This window comes from Taudactylus pleione, unplaced genomic scaffold (genome assembly GCF_031769625.1).
Source record: "Taudactylus pleione unplaced genomic scaffold, aTauple2 ptg000422l, whole genome shotgun sequence".
Classification (NCBI taxonomy): domain Eukaryota; kingdom Metazoa; phylum Chordata; class Amphibia; order Anura; family Myobatrachidae; genus Taudactylus; species Taudactylus pleione.
In genome coordinates, this window is record NW_028284824.1 from 489,808 (window position 1) to 507,938 (window position 18,131).

General features: G+C 42.6%; 1 protein-coding gene across 1 annotated transcript in view; it reads left to right on the forward strand.

Annotated features, from left to right (window-relative positions):
* ATOX1 (antioxidant 1 copper chaperone) overlaps positions 1-9,002 on the forward strand; it is a 33,445-nt gene extending 24,443 nt beyond the window's left edge. The window contains exons 3-4 of the mRNA XM_088447180.1: positions 4,921-5,076; positions 8,714-9,002. Of these exons, the coding sequence (XP_088303306.1) occupies positions 4,921-5,048 (128 nt within the window). The 3' untranslated portion in view covers positions 5,049-5,076; positions 8,714-9,002. The remainder of the gene's footprint in view (positions 1-4,920; positions 5,077-8,713) is intronic.
* The last annotated feature ends 9,129 nt before the right edge of the window (positions 9,003-18,131 follow it).

Genomic DNA, 18,131 nt, shown 5'->3' on the forward strand with positions numbered 1-18,131 from the left:
CTTTATAGTCCTTGCTTTTTGCACTGTGGAGTCATGTTGGAATAGAAAAGGGACTTCCCCAAACTGTTGTCACAAAGTTGGAAGCATAAATTGTCCAAAGTGTCTTGGTATGTTGAGGCATTAAGATTGCCCTTCACTGGAGATTAGGGGCCTAGCCCAAACCCTGAAAAACAGCCCTATACCATTATCCCTCCTCCACCAAACTTCACAGTTGGCACAATGCAGTCAGGCAGGTAACGTTCTCCCGGCATCCGCCAAACCCAGACTCACCCATCTGACTGCCAAACACAGAAGCGTGATTCGTCACTCCACAGAACGCATTTCCACAGTCCAGTGTCGGTGTGCTTTACACCACTCCATCCGACGCTTGGCATTGGACTTGGTGATGTGAGGTTGCATGCAGCTGCTCGCCCATGGAAACCCATTCCATTATGCACCCGCCGCACAGTTTTCGTGCTTACATTAATGCCAGTATGGAACTCTTATGCACCATGCGCATTAATGGAAGTTTGGAACTCTTATGCACCATGCGCCTTAGCAGTCGTTGACCCCGCTCTGTCATTTTACGTGGTCTTCTGCTTTGTGGCTGAGTTGCTGTTGTTCCTAAATGCTTCCAGTTTCTAATAATATCCCTTAGTTGATTGTGGAATATCCAGCAGGGATGAAATTTCACGAACTGTCTTATTGCAAAGGTGGCATCCTATCGCAGTACCACGCTTCCTATCGCAGTACCACGCTTCCTATCGCAGTACCACGCTTCCTATCGCAGTACCACGCTTCCTATCACAGTACCACGCTTGAAGTCACTGAGCTCTTTGAGTCACTGAGACCCATTATTTATCACAAATGTTTACAAATGAAGACTGCATGGCTGGGTTCTTGATTTTATACACCTGTGGCAACGGGTCTGATTGAAATACCTCAATTCAATAATTAACAGATGTGGCCAAATACTTTTGTCCATATAGTGTATGTTTAGTTTGGAAACACAAGTCAGATTTTGTTGTGCACACAACACAAGACTGTATATAGCACAGTTACATAGCCTAGGGTGGATTATTTGAAACACTCATCAATCATTGGTCATTGTATTTTTGTAGAACCGTGAAATTATGAGGTTTATTGTGTGCATTTAGCCTTCATTATTATAATGTGAATATATAGCCATCCGCTATCACAGTGAAGGTCCCTATTCGGGTATACTCTGCCTTACAGGGCTGGCATATACTCCACTATTATAGATGGTTCGATACACTGGTGTAATCCACTAATCATGAGAACCAAATAAGGTATAATAGTTGTACAATTGTCAGCATTGAACTTGTGCATTCTCTGAAGAGAAATTATGTTTAATCATCAATTACTGAATGGTTCACATATACCACTATTCATATCTACAGGTCTCCAATGCGGGTGTGCTTGTACATTCTAATTGCAAGTACCCTATTCCAATATTTTATAGTTACATTGTTATAATGAGATTGTTGGTTTAACTTTTTGAAAATACGACAATATACTGTATAGGAAAGCTGGGTACACACTATACAGTATGATGTGTGTACCCAACGACGGTATGATGAGCTGTAACGATACATCTCGCGCGCCATACACAGCACGATCCGTTGTACGACCGTGCGATCTGTCGTTCGTTACATCGACCCATCTGGCGTGCAGCATAGCAGGTGGGACAATGCGATGAAAGACCTTTGCAAATGACTTTGGTGGAAATTAATAAAACCTTCTAAAGTGTGGAAACGTTGCCCATAGCAACTACCTACAATTTTATAAGATGTACTTGATAAATGCTACCACTGTTTTTAAAAGGTTTGATACATTTTCCCCTAAGTCTTTAATAGCAATGCCGAGTGAATATAAATCCAAAGGCTGATTCAAATATTTGATGTACTGATAAACATGTAGCCGTAAGTCTTCATACTTACGTGTCCTTGCTCATCTAGCCTCAAAACGCCATGCAGCGCGATATGCCTGAGTGAGTGAGCCGGAATGCAGTCAGGTTATCCCTACACCCGACTAAAGAGAAGCGTCAAAATCCCGACGCCTATCATTAGCCCCACTACTAAATGCCGACACCCGGCTTACCGAACGAAGGTAAGCCGGGTGTCTTAGAATGTAGCCGCAGGGGGGGGAGGGTTAGCTTTAGGGATCCCCGGGGGGACTTGGGGTTAGGCACCCCCCTGGGATGGTAAGGGTTGGGAAAGGGGGGGTTAGGGTTAGGCACCACTAGGGGGGGTTAGGCACCCCCCCCTCGAGGGTTAGGGTAGGGTAAGGGGGGGTTAGGGTTCGGCACCACTAGGGGGGGTTAGGGTTAGGCACCCCCCCGGGAGGGTTAGGTTTAGGGTGCGGGGAGGAGGGTTAGGTTTAGGCTCTAATGGGGGGAGGTTAGGGTTAGACACTAGGGGGAGGTTAGGGTTAGGGTGCGGGGAGGAGGGTTAGGTTTAGGCTCTAATGGGGGGAGGTTAGGGTTAGGCACTAGGGGGAGGTTAGGGTTAGACACCACTAAGGGTTGGGAGAGGAGAGGGTTAGAGTACTTACTTGCTGCACTCGGGATTCCGACCCGTCTGGCTGCCGCTATCGCTAAACAGCCGCCGGCATTACATACAGATTCCAGTGAGCCGTCAGGTCCCATGCAGCTCTGCTAGTGTCGGGCATCTTTTTGTGCTGAAAATACGTCTAAGTCGCACTGCGAAGCGACCAGGAAGCACTAGAAGCTGCGGCCGCTGCATCGTAGCACTTTGCATACTGATTCTGAGACTCCGTTGCACACAGATATACAAGTGTCACATATCAAATTAGTCAGCACAGTCTCCTGCTGCTTCCTAGTCACATCGCATTGCGACTTCGATGCATTTTCGGCACAAAAAGATGCTCGCAGAGGCTCATGCGACCAGACGCGCCACAAGGTGCTGTTTGACGCGACTGAAGCAAAGATGAGTGTGGACACATCTGTATATCATTCATTCCATCACTATCTATTTCCCTATCTAATCTCTAGAATTTGCCCCCTCCTGAGGGAAGGGGGTGTGGCCTAGTAGTGGTAGGCGGGGCCATGCCCCCTTAGGGGAAAAACACTTTTTGCAGTGCCGTGCGCTGGGGAGGGGGCACTGTAAGCCCCTCAGCCCAACTCAAATTCAGGATGGGGCACGACCACTGTGATCGCTCCCCCCCCACAGGCAGATGAGGCTGCCGTTGCAGCGAACAGTCTCCCACTGCGGCCCAGCACACAGCAGCGTGTGCTGGACTGCTGACAGGTCAGAGGGAGGGGGAGGCGACATCGGACCCAGGTCCCCACTGAGCCCCTCCAACAAGCCCGGGCCCAGGTAATTAGTTTTCACTCCACTCTTTCTCGGGACCCCTGCCTGTACAATTGCCTCTCGCTAGTGTAAATACCTACCCAGTGTGTGTTCTGAAAAGAATTCCCGGTTTGCGCAAGACAAAAAATATGATGGGGCCTAATTAAAAGAATTGTATTACAATTTAATGGGATGACTTTTGATCCTTGAAATAGGACCTCTGCCTAAAATCACCAAATTGATTTAATCACACTTTTGCTGCCATATTGAAAATAGAATAACTGACCTTCAGTAGTAACACCATGGAGACCAGGGTTTGTTTCCATGGGAACTGAGGAATGTCAGTAGGCCAGTTATTCACATCCTATTTGTTAAGTGGCAGCAACAGTGTGTGTTTGAGTTATTGGCAGGTGATTTCTTACAGGAGCCCGATTTCAAATATCTAGATTTATACTGGAAATATGCATTATCCAATATAATGATTTTATTTAAGAAACATCATTGTGGAGTTTCCCATTCTTATCAGGAGAGAGATCCTTGTGGATATACTACACTGTGATGGGTGGGTTTAGGAGACTTGAAAGCCAGCCCTGTCTGATAATGATGGGGAACCCGGGGAGGGGGGGCTACAAAGCAGTGTGTTGCCCAAAGTTGTACGACCCCTATCGGAAGCTGAGAAAATTTGACTTAAGATGAAGGTGCAGTCCGCCTCAATGAACGTCTTCTTTAGAATGTTCTAACTCTGCTTTTGTCTCTGTTCTCTGAATAACCCTGGCATTTAACACAGTTTCTGAGCCATGGAACTGTTTTGTTCTCTGTAATTAATCAGCACAAACAACTTTGAGGTATAAATAAATATACAGCTGAACCAGATTCCCTGCAGGGCTCATTATACAGTTGTCTTTTTTATTTTATTTTATTTTTTGCCTACTGTAAAGTTAAGAGCCAACTTCTTACAAGTGTCCCTAGTATTTGTCTACATATTATTTCACTTGTCGTTTGTTTGTTTTTTCTTACTTTTGGCTGGTTTTAATGAATAAAAATGTTGCAACAGGTCCCATATGTATTCATTAAGAGTAGAGAAGTTATAAATGAGCTTTGGAAGCAGTCTGATCTCTCTCTCTCTCGTATTGCTTCTATTTCTTCACTGTGAGCATCTTTAGATGCTCAAATACCGTTTGGTGAGTCTTAAGACGGAACCTTCCGTCACACCGTCGTAACTTGCAACATCCCCATGCTACTTGCAGATTGTCCGTTGGAGTTTGGCTTCAATGGGAGCAATAATGTGTCTAAGATCACTCCAGTGATATGCCTTTGGAGCCTTCGGACAGCTAGCTCTATAGGTGGGATTGTTTTGATACATTTTATACAGACAAATTAATTTGAAAATTGAGTAAAAGTGTAGTTATCCTCCTAATTTCAGACTCCAACTTCTATCAAACGTATGGGAAAACCCTTTTATCTGTAACACCTCATGCGTTAAGCATTTTGGGTAAAAGTCCTGTATCTATACATAACTATATTACCATTCTGAGGAAAATAATTATCCATATGAAGACATCATTTAAAATAAGGAATAGTGTATTAACTCTTATCCTTACACTTTCAGATGTTCAGTATGAAATTGATTTGCCAAACAAGAAAGTGGTGATACAATCCGATAATTATTCCGTGGACCAGTTACTGGAGACCCTGAAGAAGACTGGGAAAGAAACCAAACACTTGTGTACTAAATAATCTGGGGAGGGTGAGGAACAGTTGAAAGGTAATTACTGTCTCCAATGAAACCATTATGCAGTAATTTAAAGAGGCCCTCTAATGCCATCGTGCCAGGCTGGTAGTTAACAAAGTCCTATTTTGTGATTACTTGTAAGAGATGGATTAATATAAATCTAGTACACATTAAATAGAATATTAGTGCTAGTTCCTGTTTTTTTTAATATACATAAGTATCTTAAAGAATTCAAGTGAAATCCATAAATACTGACACTGTTCACTTTCTGTTTAGTAACCCATAAGCCATCATACACACACAAGTTATACCTGTCACATTTAGGCCAATGTTGCTGGCCAATGAAATTGTCGTGTGAAGCACCAATGAATTGACTGCATTCTCATGGTTACAAAATGTCTGCCTCTGCAGTGTAAATTCAAATGGTGCACCTTAAACATAGCTATTGCTGGTTAACTAAACACGATCACAATTTATTGCACAGTAAGGGGTAAATTTACTAAAGGACGATTTGGCATTTTGTGCGATTTGCCGCCTAGCTCTCTCAGCCAATCAGTACTTCTTCATTGACTTCAATCGGAATGACTGGGAGTGACCTTGTCATTTCGCGTTAAGCACTGTACCAGGTACACTTACTGTGCACATCTGCCTGGGATTATTATTGCATTTTTTTATATTCCGAAGACCAGTGGACTTATACATGGACCCAAGAGGATCCGATCCAAGGGGTTGGTGAGTATGGATTTTTTTAAATTTATTATTTTAATTAAATAATACCTCCTTTGGTGTCCTCGTCTTGTCTTTACTTTAATATATTCTTCACAGTGGGACTACAGGTGCCAGTTGGCACTTATTTTCTGGGCATGCTGGCACTTGTTGTTCCACAAATATCTGCATTTCCAGGTCTGGCTTGCTGGAACCTGTAGTCCCACTGTAAAGAACAATATTATCTTTTTTTTTTTTTTACCATTAATCTCGCATCCACTGGTCAGGATTGCAGGGAATAACCCTGAGCTATGGTAGTTCCTCAAGAGAGGAGAGCCCAGTCTATTTCTACTGTACGAGGTATTCCAGCTCTGGGTTGACCAGTTTGGGGCTGGTTAATGTTCTGACCACACTATAGTATTATCACTTTAGCTGGTTCAGCCTGGTGCTGGTTAAAGGAAGATAGGGGGACCTCACACCGATAGGGGGGTATCACACCAATTTTTTTTCCCCATTAGAGGCTGAGAAGTCCAGGGCTGGTTATGGTTTTTTTTGGGGGGGAAGGGGGTGCCCACAATTTTTTTTTTTCTTTTAACCCTTTGTTTACTTTATAATCTAATGAAGCCTGCACAGATCGTACTGATCTGTAAAGTGCTTTTGTTCGGGGAAATTTGCACTTCTATTTGCCTTCGGTTTTGAACTGAAAGATCAAAACCGACAGCATTTAAAGCTGCTAGTACCGACTTGTATTGACGTTGGGTTCAATTAACTAAAACTCAGTAGATTGAAAATACTGGGTTTTTTAGAAATCGATATGATGTCTCTCAACTGATTTTAAAATCTGTCACAAATCAACTTTTAGTAAATTTACCCCTAAGAATCAACTACTTATTTTTCACATTTGCTGTGTTCGCTTAAATTTTTTTTACTGTGATGTTTACAAATAACCACCAGATGGCACTAATATTAGGCTTCATGACAGATGCATGTATGGCTATCCTCTTGTATTTGCTTCTGAAAGTTCTCGGTAATATTATCACTTTGGTCTTTGCCCTTTTTTCTATAATCTTATTGTATATCCTCTTTTACTACTATTCACAGATTTCGCAGTATGTTGCAATATCTGTTTTAAAACTTTATTTTTTTAGAAAATTAGAGGTCAATCCAAATAGCTGTAAGGTTGCGAGTTGCCGTTGCCACGGCATTAAAATGCTCATCTCTCACCCCTCGCGGCCCACTGTCTGCCCGAATTCTCTCTATTTTGTCCCCAGCCCTGTGGGGCGATGAGCACTTTTGTGTGAGTTCGGGCTGCCATACAGTGCGGCTGTTGCCACAATGACTCTCACACCCGTGAGTATATCGTGGCTAATTGGATTGACCCCTAAAATTAGAAAAACCAATAGGATACTAGCGTAGCTGACAATCTCAGATAGCATCCTAAGGACCATATTCAATACGGGGAGAAAAGTACGTTATCGGTGATAATTTATTGCCGATGAGGTAATTTTCGCCTATTTCCAATATCCCCGTATTCAAATACATTGACTTTTGAAAAGTCAATGTTAAAAAAACGGGGATAATTTTTTGCCAGTCTTTTGCTGGCGAAAAATAGTGCAGAATTGGGGTTTAGGGGTGTAGGCTTAAAAAAAAAATAGTCTGCACCCTTGGGAATGCCCCCTTAAAACTATCTGTTTCAAAAAAAGTGAAAAAATAAAAATATAGGGACACCCCCAAAAAATTAGTTCAATTTTGGGGTTAAAAATAAAATACGGGGAACAGATTTTAAACTACGGAAATACATTCAGGGGGGGGGGTTCCCAAGTATGCGGCAGGTGTTTTAAAGAATGCGGGTTTTAAAGAATGCGGGTGGTAGCGGCAGGTGCATTTTTGAAGAATTTTCAAAATGCACCTCAGGGAGTTAAAAATAGGCTTGCACCCATTTTCATGTACCCCAAATTTGATGCACCTAGTTTTTTTTTGTAAAAAAAAAAAACCTAAGTGCTTTTCTTCACCCCTCCTTCACACCTGCCGCAGCTATTTAAAAAACATACTTACCTTCCGCATGCCAAAATGGGGGTACCCATAATGATCCCCCATGTCAGGACATTATTAGGGGAGTCCCTGGATGCTTTCCCGTAAATTCCTGAATACTTACCTTTACGCCGGGTCCCGTTTTCGCAGCTTTTAAATTGAATACGGGGATAAAGCGGGCACGCGCCCGATACTTTATCCCCGTCAAACCTACGCTATGGAGCGAAAAGTCCAGCACAGACTTTTCGCTCACATATTGCATAATCCTGTAAATGTAGACAATTGTTATGTGTGACAAACAACCACTGTGGATAAAGACAATCACAGGTTATGGGCTTGACTTCCTAATGTAATTTTCTGTTCTCAACATTTAATCACGATGCTCTGCACTGATTTCCTCTTCCAAATCATGCATGTTTGCATGGCATTGGAAAATGTGTAATGATAGAGCAAAGGTTCTGCACTGATGGAACGCTTGTTTGCTGTGTGACCCTAATTATACACTGTAGAGGTGATTAGTAGTTGTACACAAGTGCCTCTATGCTGTGTATATGTGCATCTAACATAAAATGTGTCAGCCAGTAATGAATACACCTGTGCACCAATAATGAGGTCTGTAAAACATGCAATGTTAGGGGTCCCTGAAGACTGGAGTTGCAAACACTGATTTATATGCTAGATTTAAGGTTGTGTTTTAAGATGTGTATAAAATATACAGATATGGAAATGTAATTGTGCAGATGCATATTTGCAAATACACAAACATGCATCTTATTCAACTTTAATCCCTTGTGTTTACAATTAGGCACAACAGCACATGAAAAATTGCTTGTATCTTATTTTATGTTTTGGTTTTTTTATGACTTCTGGTTTTGTACTAACATTTCTTTTACCAGTTTATATAAAATCTTAATATGTTGTTTTTGTCTTTCAGAACGGAGATGGATCTGCTTACCGGCGGACATACAGAATTTCTCTGAGGATTACATCTCCCATCTGTAGTGAGGAGATATTGGAAAATGATCCAGGGAACTCCTTTATCTCAATTAGTCGTCTCAAAACAGAAATCTAGATAATCTAATTATAACAGCGGGAGAGGGTCAGAAATATTGTATTTCATATTTGTAAGTGCCTCAGCTTTCATTTTTGATATTAGTCTCACAATTACTAAAATGTATGAAGATGGTCTAGCTTATGTACTAATAAATGCATCCAGGATTGTATATCTGTGTGTTTGTTACTATAGCAGTGTCATGTATAAATCAGGCCGCCTCTGTGTTGAAAGGCACATGCAAGTCAGGTTGGACAATTTGGTTGTTCAGGTCGTGTCTGGTTGGGTAGAATAGAACATCTGGTTTCCCCTGTGTGTGTGAGGCAGGGCAGTTGCTCTCACAAGGCTGGAAGACAATTTTTCCTCAGGAAGTGCAGTCACAGCAGTCACATGTGCGCCTTCCTGCAATCACAGGGCTTCATCTCAAAGAACAATATGGTGTTATGTACAGATCTAGGATAAAGTGCTTAGGTTTGCAGAGTTGTCACTGCTTGAGGAGGAGCAGACGTTTGCATTGGACTATGGGAAAAGTTGGGTAGAGAGAAGACTTTTCTTGCCAGTAATTGAGTATAGTGCACCTAGGTTAGCAAGGCAATGGAAAAGTAGTGCTGGGGACACACTGGCAGATATATTGGCCTATCAATTGATCGGCCAATATATTTTGTGTGCGTCGGCCTGTGTGTACCGGCGATATGTCTGTGAATGACGTTGTTCACAGACATATTGCGTCGGCTCTGCTGCACAGCCGATGCCCAGATTATCTGCAGATATATTGGGGCATCATGCTGTGTGTAAGGGCGGTCAGGTGACCGCCCGTACACCTGCAGCAGAGGCTGTGGGTGCGACACTTCCCCCTGCCAGCGGGACCCAGGGCCAGATGACTGTTGATCAGTGTGTATGAACAACCATCTTCATTAGTAATGCAATTCGCAGTAACTCGCCACTTCTTGCACAAAGAGATTTGCTCTTGAGATTTTTCTAATTTCACTTCTATCTCGTAGTGGATTTAAATCCCGCTGGGGTAATAGTTATAGTATTTATACATAAAATAGGCTTGTTTCTCCTGCACACAATATCTAATTAGCGCTGTAAATCAGAGGTTCCCTAACTTGGTCCTCCAGGCAGTCTAACCGTCTAAAAGAACATAGAGAACCAATGTAACACGGCATTCACAGTGTCTCAGAAATCCACCAATAACAGTCCACAGCGATAGCCACCTGTGCCATGCTTAGGCACAGGTGACTTGATTAGTACCTCACTCACTTTGATTATACGACTGTGCACAAGCATGGATACCCTTAAACCATGGACTGTTAGTGTGCTTTGAGAACCGAGTTTGGAAAACCCTGCCGTAAATGGTTGCTATAACTCACAATATTTCATAAAGCCATTGTACAAAAACAGTCCCCCCAAAAAAGCTGTAGGAACCAACTAAGGCCCTGATTCAGAGCTGGACGCTCTGACCAGAGCGCTCGCTCTGAATCAGGGCCCTCCTCCATTAAAATGGAGTGTCCTCCTGGACGCTCGTATAGCTGTGGGTCACCACCCACAGCATATACGAGCGTGCAAAAAGATGGTCGCGATGGTCTTGACCATCGCGGCCATCGGACTTGCGAGGGAAACCCTGCGGTCGGGTTTCCCAGCCGCAAGCCCAGGAGTGATTTTGGCTCTATCAGAGCCAAAATCACTCCCACTGACATCACTAGTGATGTCAGTGGGGCCGGCTTCAGACGGTAGGCGTTCCCATGGGAACGCCTCCGTCTGGCAGGCACGCCCACCAAAGGGGGCGTGCTGTCAATCAACATCGACAGCACGCCCCCTTTGGTAAGAGACCCCGAGTGATGGAAAGCCCGTCGCTCGCAGGGTCTCGCGCATGCGCTGGACGGAGCTCCCTCCATCGTGCGCATGCGCAATGGGGAACATCGACCCACTTGCGAGCGTACTGCCGCTCGCGAGTGGGTCTGAATGACCCCCCAAGTCTACATAGCCTATTATTAAGCAGTGACTTTTATTTTATTTTTTTTAAATCAGACTTGATATTCATCGGTAATATGAATAAATAACCAGCAGGTGGCGCCCACATATTACTTGTGTAAAAGTGAAAAAACTAAAAGCTATTTTTATAGCATAGGCTGTTTCTCCAGCTGTTGTAACACAGCATGGTGAGACCTATAGTTCCAGAACAGTCAGAGAGCCAGAGGCTTGTCCACGCCTACAGTATGGGTTGTACAAAGATCTATCTATTAAAAAATATATATTCTCTTACTTGAAAGATATCATCACTCCTCTGGGATTCATTTGATAAAAAGAATCTCGGTGCTTTGGGAATTGTTCACCATGTAATTCCAATACTACCTAATATGTAAGAATTTTTTTGTTTAAATCTTTGAGGTTCCAAGTCACTAAGTAGTTTTTATAAGCAATGTTTTTAGGGGAAAAAAACAGTTACCGTGAAGTAGATAATGTCCTAACACTCTCGCAAAAATCTCCACTGCTCTCCTAATTGACCATCATGTGCACAGAGCTGCTAGGAGATTTATTTATTTATAAAGTTACCCATATATTGCCAGCATCTTCCATTGCGCCCGAGCCCTCACACGGACTAATACAGTTACACACAAGTCTGTTGTGCAGATGGGTCTTGTGTGTTTTTAACACAGTGCTCATTCTATTGCTCAATGTACCCATCTCTAGCCGAATCAGTCATACGTAACGCAGTGTAAGGGACATAACAGGGTGACAATGAGCATTTGCACATAGGCTGAGTTGATTGGGGGGCATGTCGATGACACCTCGTTGAAATTGCTGGCTGTGCAGGGTTGTGCCTACGCAGAGAGTGGGTTACGCTGAGACAGTAGGAGCTAGTGGGACAGGAGTCGGTATGGGACTTTAACTGGTAGAACACGCAGAGTGAGTATCAGGTGGGGTAAGATAGACTAATGGAAGAGAGTGCTCAAAGACCTCTACCTTGCTCACGTGTGATAAGTGTAAAGACCCTTCAACTAGGCTATGAGTAGGCCATTATTTAGTTTAGGGAGGACAGTCTGAGTGGACTGTAGAGGGAGAACGCCCGATTGCAACAAATTGATGAATGAGTGAAAGTCTTGTACATACATGTGCTCTAACATCACAAGATATTTTAGCAAGAAAAACGGGAATTCTTATACAGCGCTACACCTGAAAGTGAGCAGCTAACAGTCAGATCTCAGTCCCCCCAAGGACTAATAAACTTTGAACTAAAAAATTGATTGAAAAACTGACACAAGCGGTACCTCTTTAACCAAAAAAGTTCATGATAGAAGATGATAAAGATGGTAGAATTACTTATGTAACTATGTCTGGTACATTTAAAACAATCATAGGGTGTACACTATTTATTGACATGGAACATATAAGTATAAAACACAATACATATGACACATAAAAACTTCAGCTTGGTAACTCTGATGTAAATAACTATGTCACCAAGAAATCACAGATGCATGACATATATAATACATATAAGTCCAATCCCGGTGTTTATAATATAAGGTGGCTGCTTTACCAGAATTATGCAGGTCATGGGCATAGGTGTAAAAAATTGCGGAGAGGTAGTCCGAGTCCCTCAAATCCACAGGTCCATTGATTCTCCACAATCCTGGTGCTGCAGTGGTTCTAACTCCCTCCTGCCAAAGCGTTTCGGTACTCCGTGTACCTTTATCAAGGCCTGGAGGTGTAGATGATTGGGCTCTCTTAAATACCCCTTTTGATGATGACTTCCGGTTCCGGTTATCGCGGACCGGAAGTGGTCGTCCGTTTCTAATTGCAGTCCCTCTAAAACATTCTGTATATCCTCCCAGCTTGAAAGCAGCATGTAGACATGTTCTTGTTTATTCCGAAGATTCCCTTTATTTATTTTCTATGAACGCTTGTTTATAGCGTCAAACCGGAAGTTCGAGTCGTCAAACCGGACCTGTCACTGTCAACAAGACAGCGAGGCTTGCCACGCACCTTGTTGACAGTGACAGGTCTGAGGGAAGCTGCGCATGCGCGGTGACTGCTAACAGAGCTGCTGTCCCAGCCTATTATGATGTGGAACTAATTTCATGCTCCATATTTCCTGGGACATGTTTTTCCGTAACCCTCGATGACGTCACTTCCGGTTTGACGACTCGAACTTCCGGTTTGACATTTCAGTGTAAGAGTGTCTACTATTTACATTAATTATTCACGTCACTTGATGTAAATACATACAACTAGGGAATTACAAAGATGAATATTGGCACATTGCTACAATATTAAGAATGAGGACCCCTCAAAAGGAAAAGAAAAATTATCAGCATTGTTCAAACTTTTAAAAAAATAAATAATAGCTCATCCAGCTATCAGAAACGTTTACTTGGAATCAGATTTGGAAACTCTTACATGTGAAAGTCATTGTTCATGTTTTATTAATTCTTTTTGCAGATTATGTTTCCCTTAGGGCTACATTTTATCTTATTTTATTTTTTTTTACATGAAAAACATCTGCTGTCTTTTGGACCTAACAGGATTTGACCAATAGCTTTCCATTGTGTTTCTTTTTCTGCTTTAAACCTTATCACCCTAGCAATAGCTCCATCAGTGAGATCATGACTAACTCACAGGGAAGAAAAAGCTAAATAATACCTACTGCGCTTTTAACACTCAAAACACCAAATCTGATATGGCAGATAATAAAGATATTAGGGCACGCTATATTAAAAAAATAAGAATATACAAATAATAACCACACTAATCAAATGCACATACGCATTGGACAAATCCATGCAAACTTCAGGCATAGAATATATCTACAATACTGTGCAAACATTTTAGGCAGGTATGGAAAAATTGCTGCAAAGTAAGGGGGACCTGCCATTTTCCTGCACCCCAGTTTCTATGTTTTTTCGCTCATAGTTGAGTCGCTTGGCCCTTGTTTCGACATAGAAGGTATGAATTTTTGGCTGCAATTCTTCAATGAAGACTACTTCTGGCCAGACTTCTCCGAACAGTAGATGGGTGGTCCTGGGTCCCACTAGCTTCTGCCAGTTCTGAGCTGATGGCACTGCTGGACATATACCGAATTTGAAGGGAAGTAAGCATGATGTGTCTTATATCTGATGCACTAAGTATTTTTGAAAGCAGCTTCAGTGTTTTTGAACCTTTTGTCAGCTGTTACTATGGTATACTGAAGTAAAATTACAAGCATTTCAAAAGGTTTTATTGACAATTACAGTAAGTTCATGCAAAGAGTCAATATTTGCAGTGTTGACCCTTCTTTTTCAAGACTTCTGCAATTCGCCCTGGCATGCTGTCAATCAATTTCTGGGCCACATACTGGCTGATGGCCGCCCATTCTTACCAAATCAATGCTTGGAGTTTCTCAGAATTTGTGGGTTTTTGTTTGTCCACACAAAATAGATATACACTGCGCTCAGCTCAAATAATGTAAGTTCAATGTGAAATTGAATAAATATCAAACCTCTGATTGAGTACAAATACATATAGAAATACAAATGAAATTCAAATGCAGATTCAATGTATGCAGTTGTTATGAGATGTCACTTACCTGACTATACACCACTCCCAGAAGAAGGCTTGTCAAAAGCTGAAACGCGTTGAAGAACATTCAGTACCGTTCATTACATTGGCTCCAGGAGACCTGCACTGTTTACTGCATCAACAGAAAAACTTTACAGGCGCGGCCACGTGACTGCACCCGGAAGACGCGACCAGAAGCAGACTCCAGGAAGACATGCGCCGGCGAGGAGAAGGAACGGTGAGCTGACTGATCCAAGGAGGTAAGTGACATCTCGTTCTGAAGGGGATGTGCGGCGTCTGGCTGGGCCAACCACAACCGCACACCCCCGCCGCAGGCTTTAGGTCTCCGCAGCGGTGTGGGGGCGCGTGTTCGTCTGGTCACTCGGGCGGACGGCCGTTGCTCCTTACCGGTGGTTGTACTCAGCCTTGAGAATCCACCTCCTGTCAGCAGGCACACCGCACTCCTACTCCGGGTAGATTCACCAGAGTAACAACTGCAATTGCACTATTACAACCTGACAGCCATTGAGACTAGCAGGATGCCGCGGTCTCATCTCCTGGTGCCAAATTGACTCTTAGGATTTGATCCTTATACCCTTTAAACTCACCCATGGTCATACAGTTTGACATATGTCTATCAACCACTAATTAGAATTGACTTTTATGTTTACCATCACCATATGGTAACACATGTGCATGCAGGATAACAACTGCATGCATTGAATCTGCATTTGAATTTCATTTGTATTTCTATATGTATTTGTACTCAGAGGTTTTTACTCAAGTAAAGTTTGATATTAATTCAATTTCACATTGAACTTACATTATTTGAGCTGAGCGCAGTGTATTTATGTTGATAGTCAGCTATCTTACACAGCATTGCTAATCCCAGGTGTCACCATCTATACTCAGTGCGCAGTTACTCTCTATCTCTTTTTGCTTGTCCACACGCTTCTTGAGGATTGACCACAAGTTCTTAATGGGATTAAGGTCTGGGGAGTTTCCTGGACATGGACCCAAAATTTTGATGTTTTGTTCGCCGAGCCACTTAGTTATCACTTTTGCCTTATGGCAAGGTGCTCCATCATGCTGGAAAAGACATTGTTCATCACTGTACTGTTCTTGGATGGTTTGGAGAAGTTGCTCTTGGAGGATGTTTTGGTACCATTCTTTATTCATGGCTGTGGTCTTAGACAAAATTGTGAGTGATCCCACTCCCTTGGCTAAGAAGCAACCCGACACATGAATGGTCTCAGGATGCTTTACTGTTGGCATGACACAGGACTGATGGTAGCGCTCCCCTTTCCTTCTCTGGTCAAGCGTTTTTCCAGATGCCCCAAATAATCTGAAAGGGGATTCATCAGAAAAAATAACTTTACCCCAGTCCTCAGCAGTCCAATCCCTGTACCTTTTGCAGAATATCATTCTGTACCTGATGTTTATCCCGGAGAGAAGTGGCTTCTTTACTGCCCTTCTTGACACCAGGCCATCCTGCAAAAGTCTTCGTCCTGTGTCATGTCAACAGTAAAGCATCCTGAGACCATTCATGTGTGGGGTTGCTTCTCAGCCAAGGGAATGGGATCACTAACAATTTTGCCTAAGAACACAGCCATGAATAAAGAATGGTACCAAAACATCCTCCAAGAGCAACTTCTCCCAACCACCCAAGACCAGTTTGGTGATGAACAATGCCTTTTCCAGCATGATGGAGCACCTTGCCATAAGGCAAAAGTGATAACTAAATGGCTCGGGGAACAAAACATCGAAGTTTTGGGTCCATGGCCAGGAAACTCACCAGACCTTAATCCCATTGAGAACTTGTGGTCAATCCTCAAGAGGCGGGTGGACAAACAAAAGCCACAAATTCTGACAAACTCTGAGCATTGATTAGGTAAGAATGGGCGGTCATATGTGGTTCAGAAGTTGATTGACAGCATGCCAGGGTGAATTGCAGAAGTCTTGAAAAAGAAGGGTCAATACTGCAAATATTGACTCTTTGCATGAACTTAATGTAATTGTCAATAAAAGCCTTTGACACTTATGAAATGCTTGTAATTTTACTTCAGTATACCATAGTAACATCTGAAAAAAAGGTCTAAAAACACTGAAGCAGCAAACTTTGTGAAAACCAATACTTGTGTCATTCTCAAAACTTTTGGCCATGGCTGTACTGTATGTAAAACAATTTTTTTCTAGGTCCCATTCTCCTAAAAAAAAATAAAAAAAATATTTTGATGCCCTGCATCACCTTAGCAGAGCACAGTGAGCCAGGGGGGACTGATCATCAGTCCCCCTGCAGCATCTGATCTCTGCACATGCAGAGATCAGCATGCCAGTGCTCAGAGGGGAGCTCACACTTTTAATATCGGTGAATGCAACCCCAGAGCGCCATTCGCAAGGAATTCTGGGGCACAATTCCGGCAGTGATGTCGCAGTCACAGACCACCGCATCACTTCCGGGGGGTCTGGGGAGACTCGTGTAGAACAGATCTCCTCTGCTAAAGCCGGGGGACAGAGTGGGCTGGCGTGGTTACATGTGATGCGATCTTGCAAGATGAACCATTTCTGGCTCTGGTCACATTACATATGACCATGCCAGTTAAGTGGATAAACAGCAGGTACTGTCAACGGTTTAATGTCTCTAATTTGTTGGCATTTTCATTAGGACCATCAATTTTTCCTCCTATTTTCTCAAACCAGCCCAGGCAGAAAAATAAATAGTTGTGCCGATGTTTGAAAGTCGGCTTTTTGGGTTCCCGTCAGTTTTGCCTTTGGTACATGGCAGGTTTTCAATACTGATGGAAAATCGCCCAAAAGCCAAAACCGATCTTTTGTAAATTTGGCCCGAAGTCTCGCACAAAACCCTTTCCTCACCGTATCAAAGTCCACTATGCCCATATTTCCAACAATGGAGTCCCACTTATACACATGATGAAGCTTGAATACCCAGGCACAATATCTGAGGTTCTAAAGACGCCTCTTGGTTATAAACTTCTACAGTGTTTTGGGGAGAAATCATGGTTGTAGGTAAATTGGAATTTGCTGTTAAATATGGCCTAATACTAGCAGGTGAAGTCCTGCAAAAGTAGTGCCAGCAGTCAGCACTTACAGTCTCTGTGGTTCTGGTGACTTAGTGACCCCAAAATATGCCAAGTACTAGAGGGCATGGTACACAGTGTACCTAGAGAACCCACCTGGTGACATGTAAGAACAGTGATCAGATTTACATTATAACACACGGGTATTCTTTTTTTTTTTATAAATTCTTTATTTTCAGAGAAAAACATCTTGTTATATCAAGTAATAGTGATACGAAATCTATACGTTTTCCTTATTTTCTCAACATTAATACATGTAAACCTTGCAGATGAAAATTCTAAACAATAAAACAAACCTTAAATATCAGCAAGGAAAAGAAAAGAGTTGTATCCACACAGTTAAATCTTCTGCAGACAACCGTATGGACAGCAAAAACCACATTTTCTCAAATAAAACACCGAGATAACAAATTAGACCAGAAGAATTAAAGAAAGGGAAAAAGAGAGAGAGAAATTTTTGGAAAGAGGGGGAAGGGGGGGCAAGGCAGACGACCCATGCTAAGCATACAACTTCCGACACCAGGCATCGGTAAAATCAGTAAATAAATGAGCTAGGTTCGTGGGATAAGGGCTGCGTACGAAGCAGTTGATTTAAATTCAATCCAATTGCACCACAGAGTCGTAAACTCTGAATGTTTTTCAGGGGCTGAATAGAGGATATC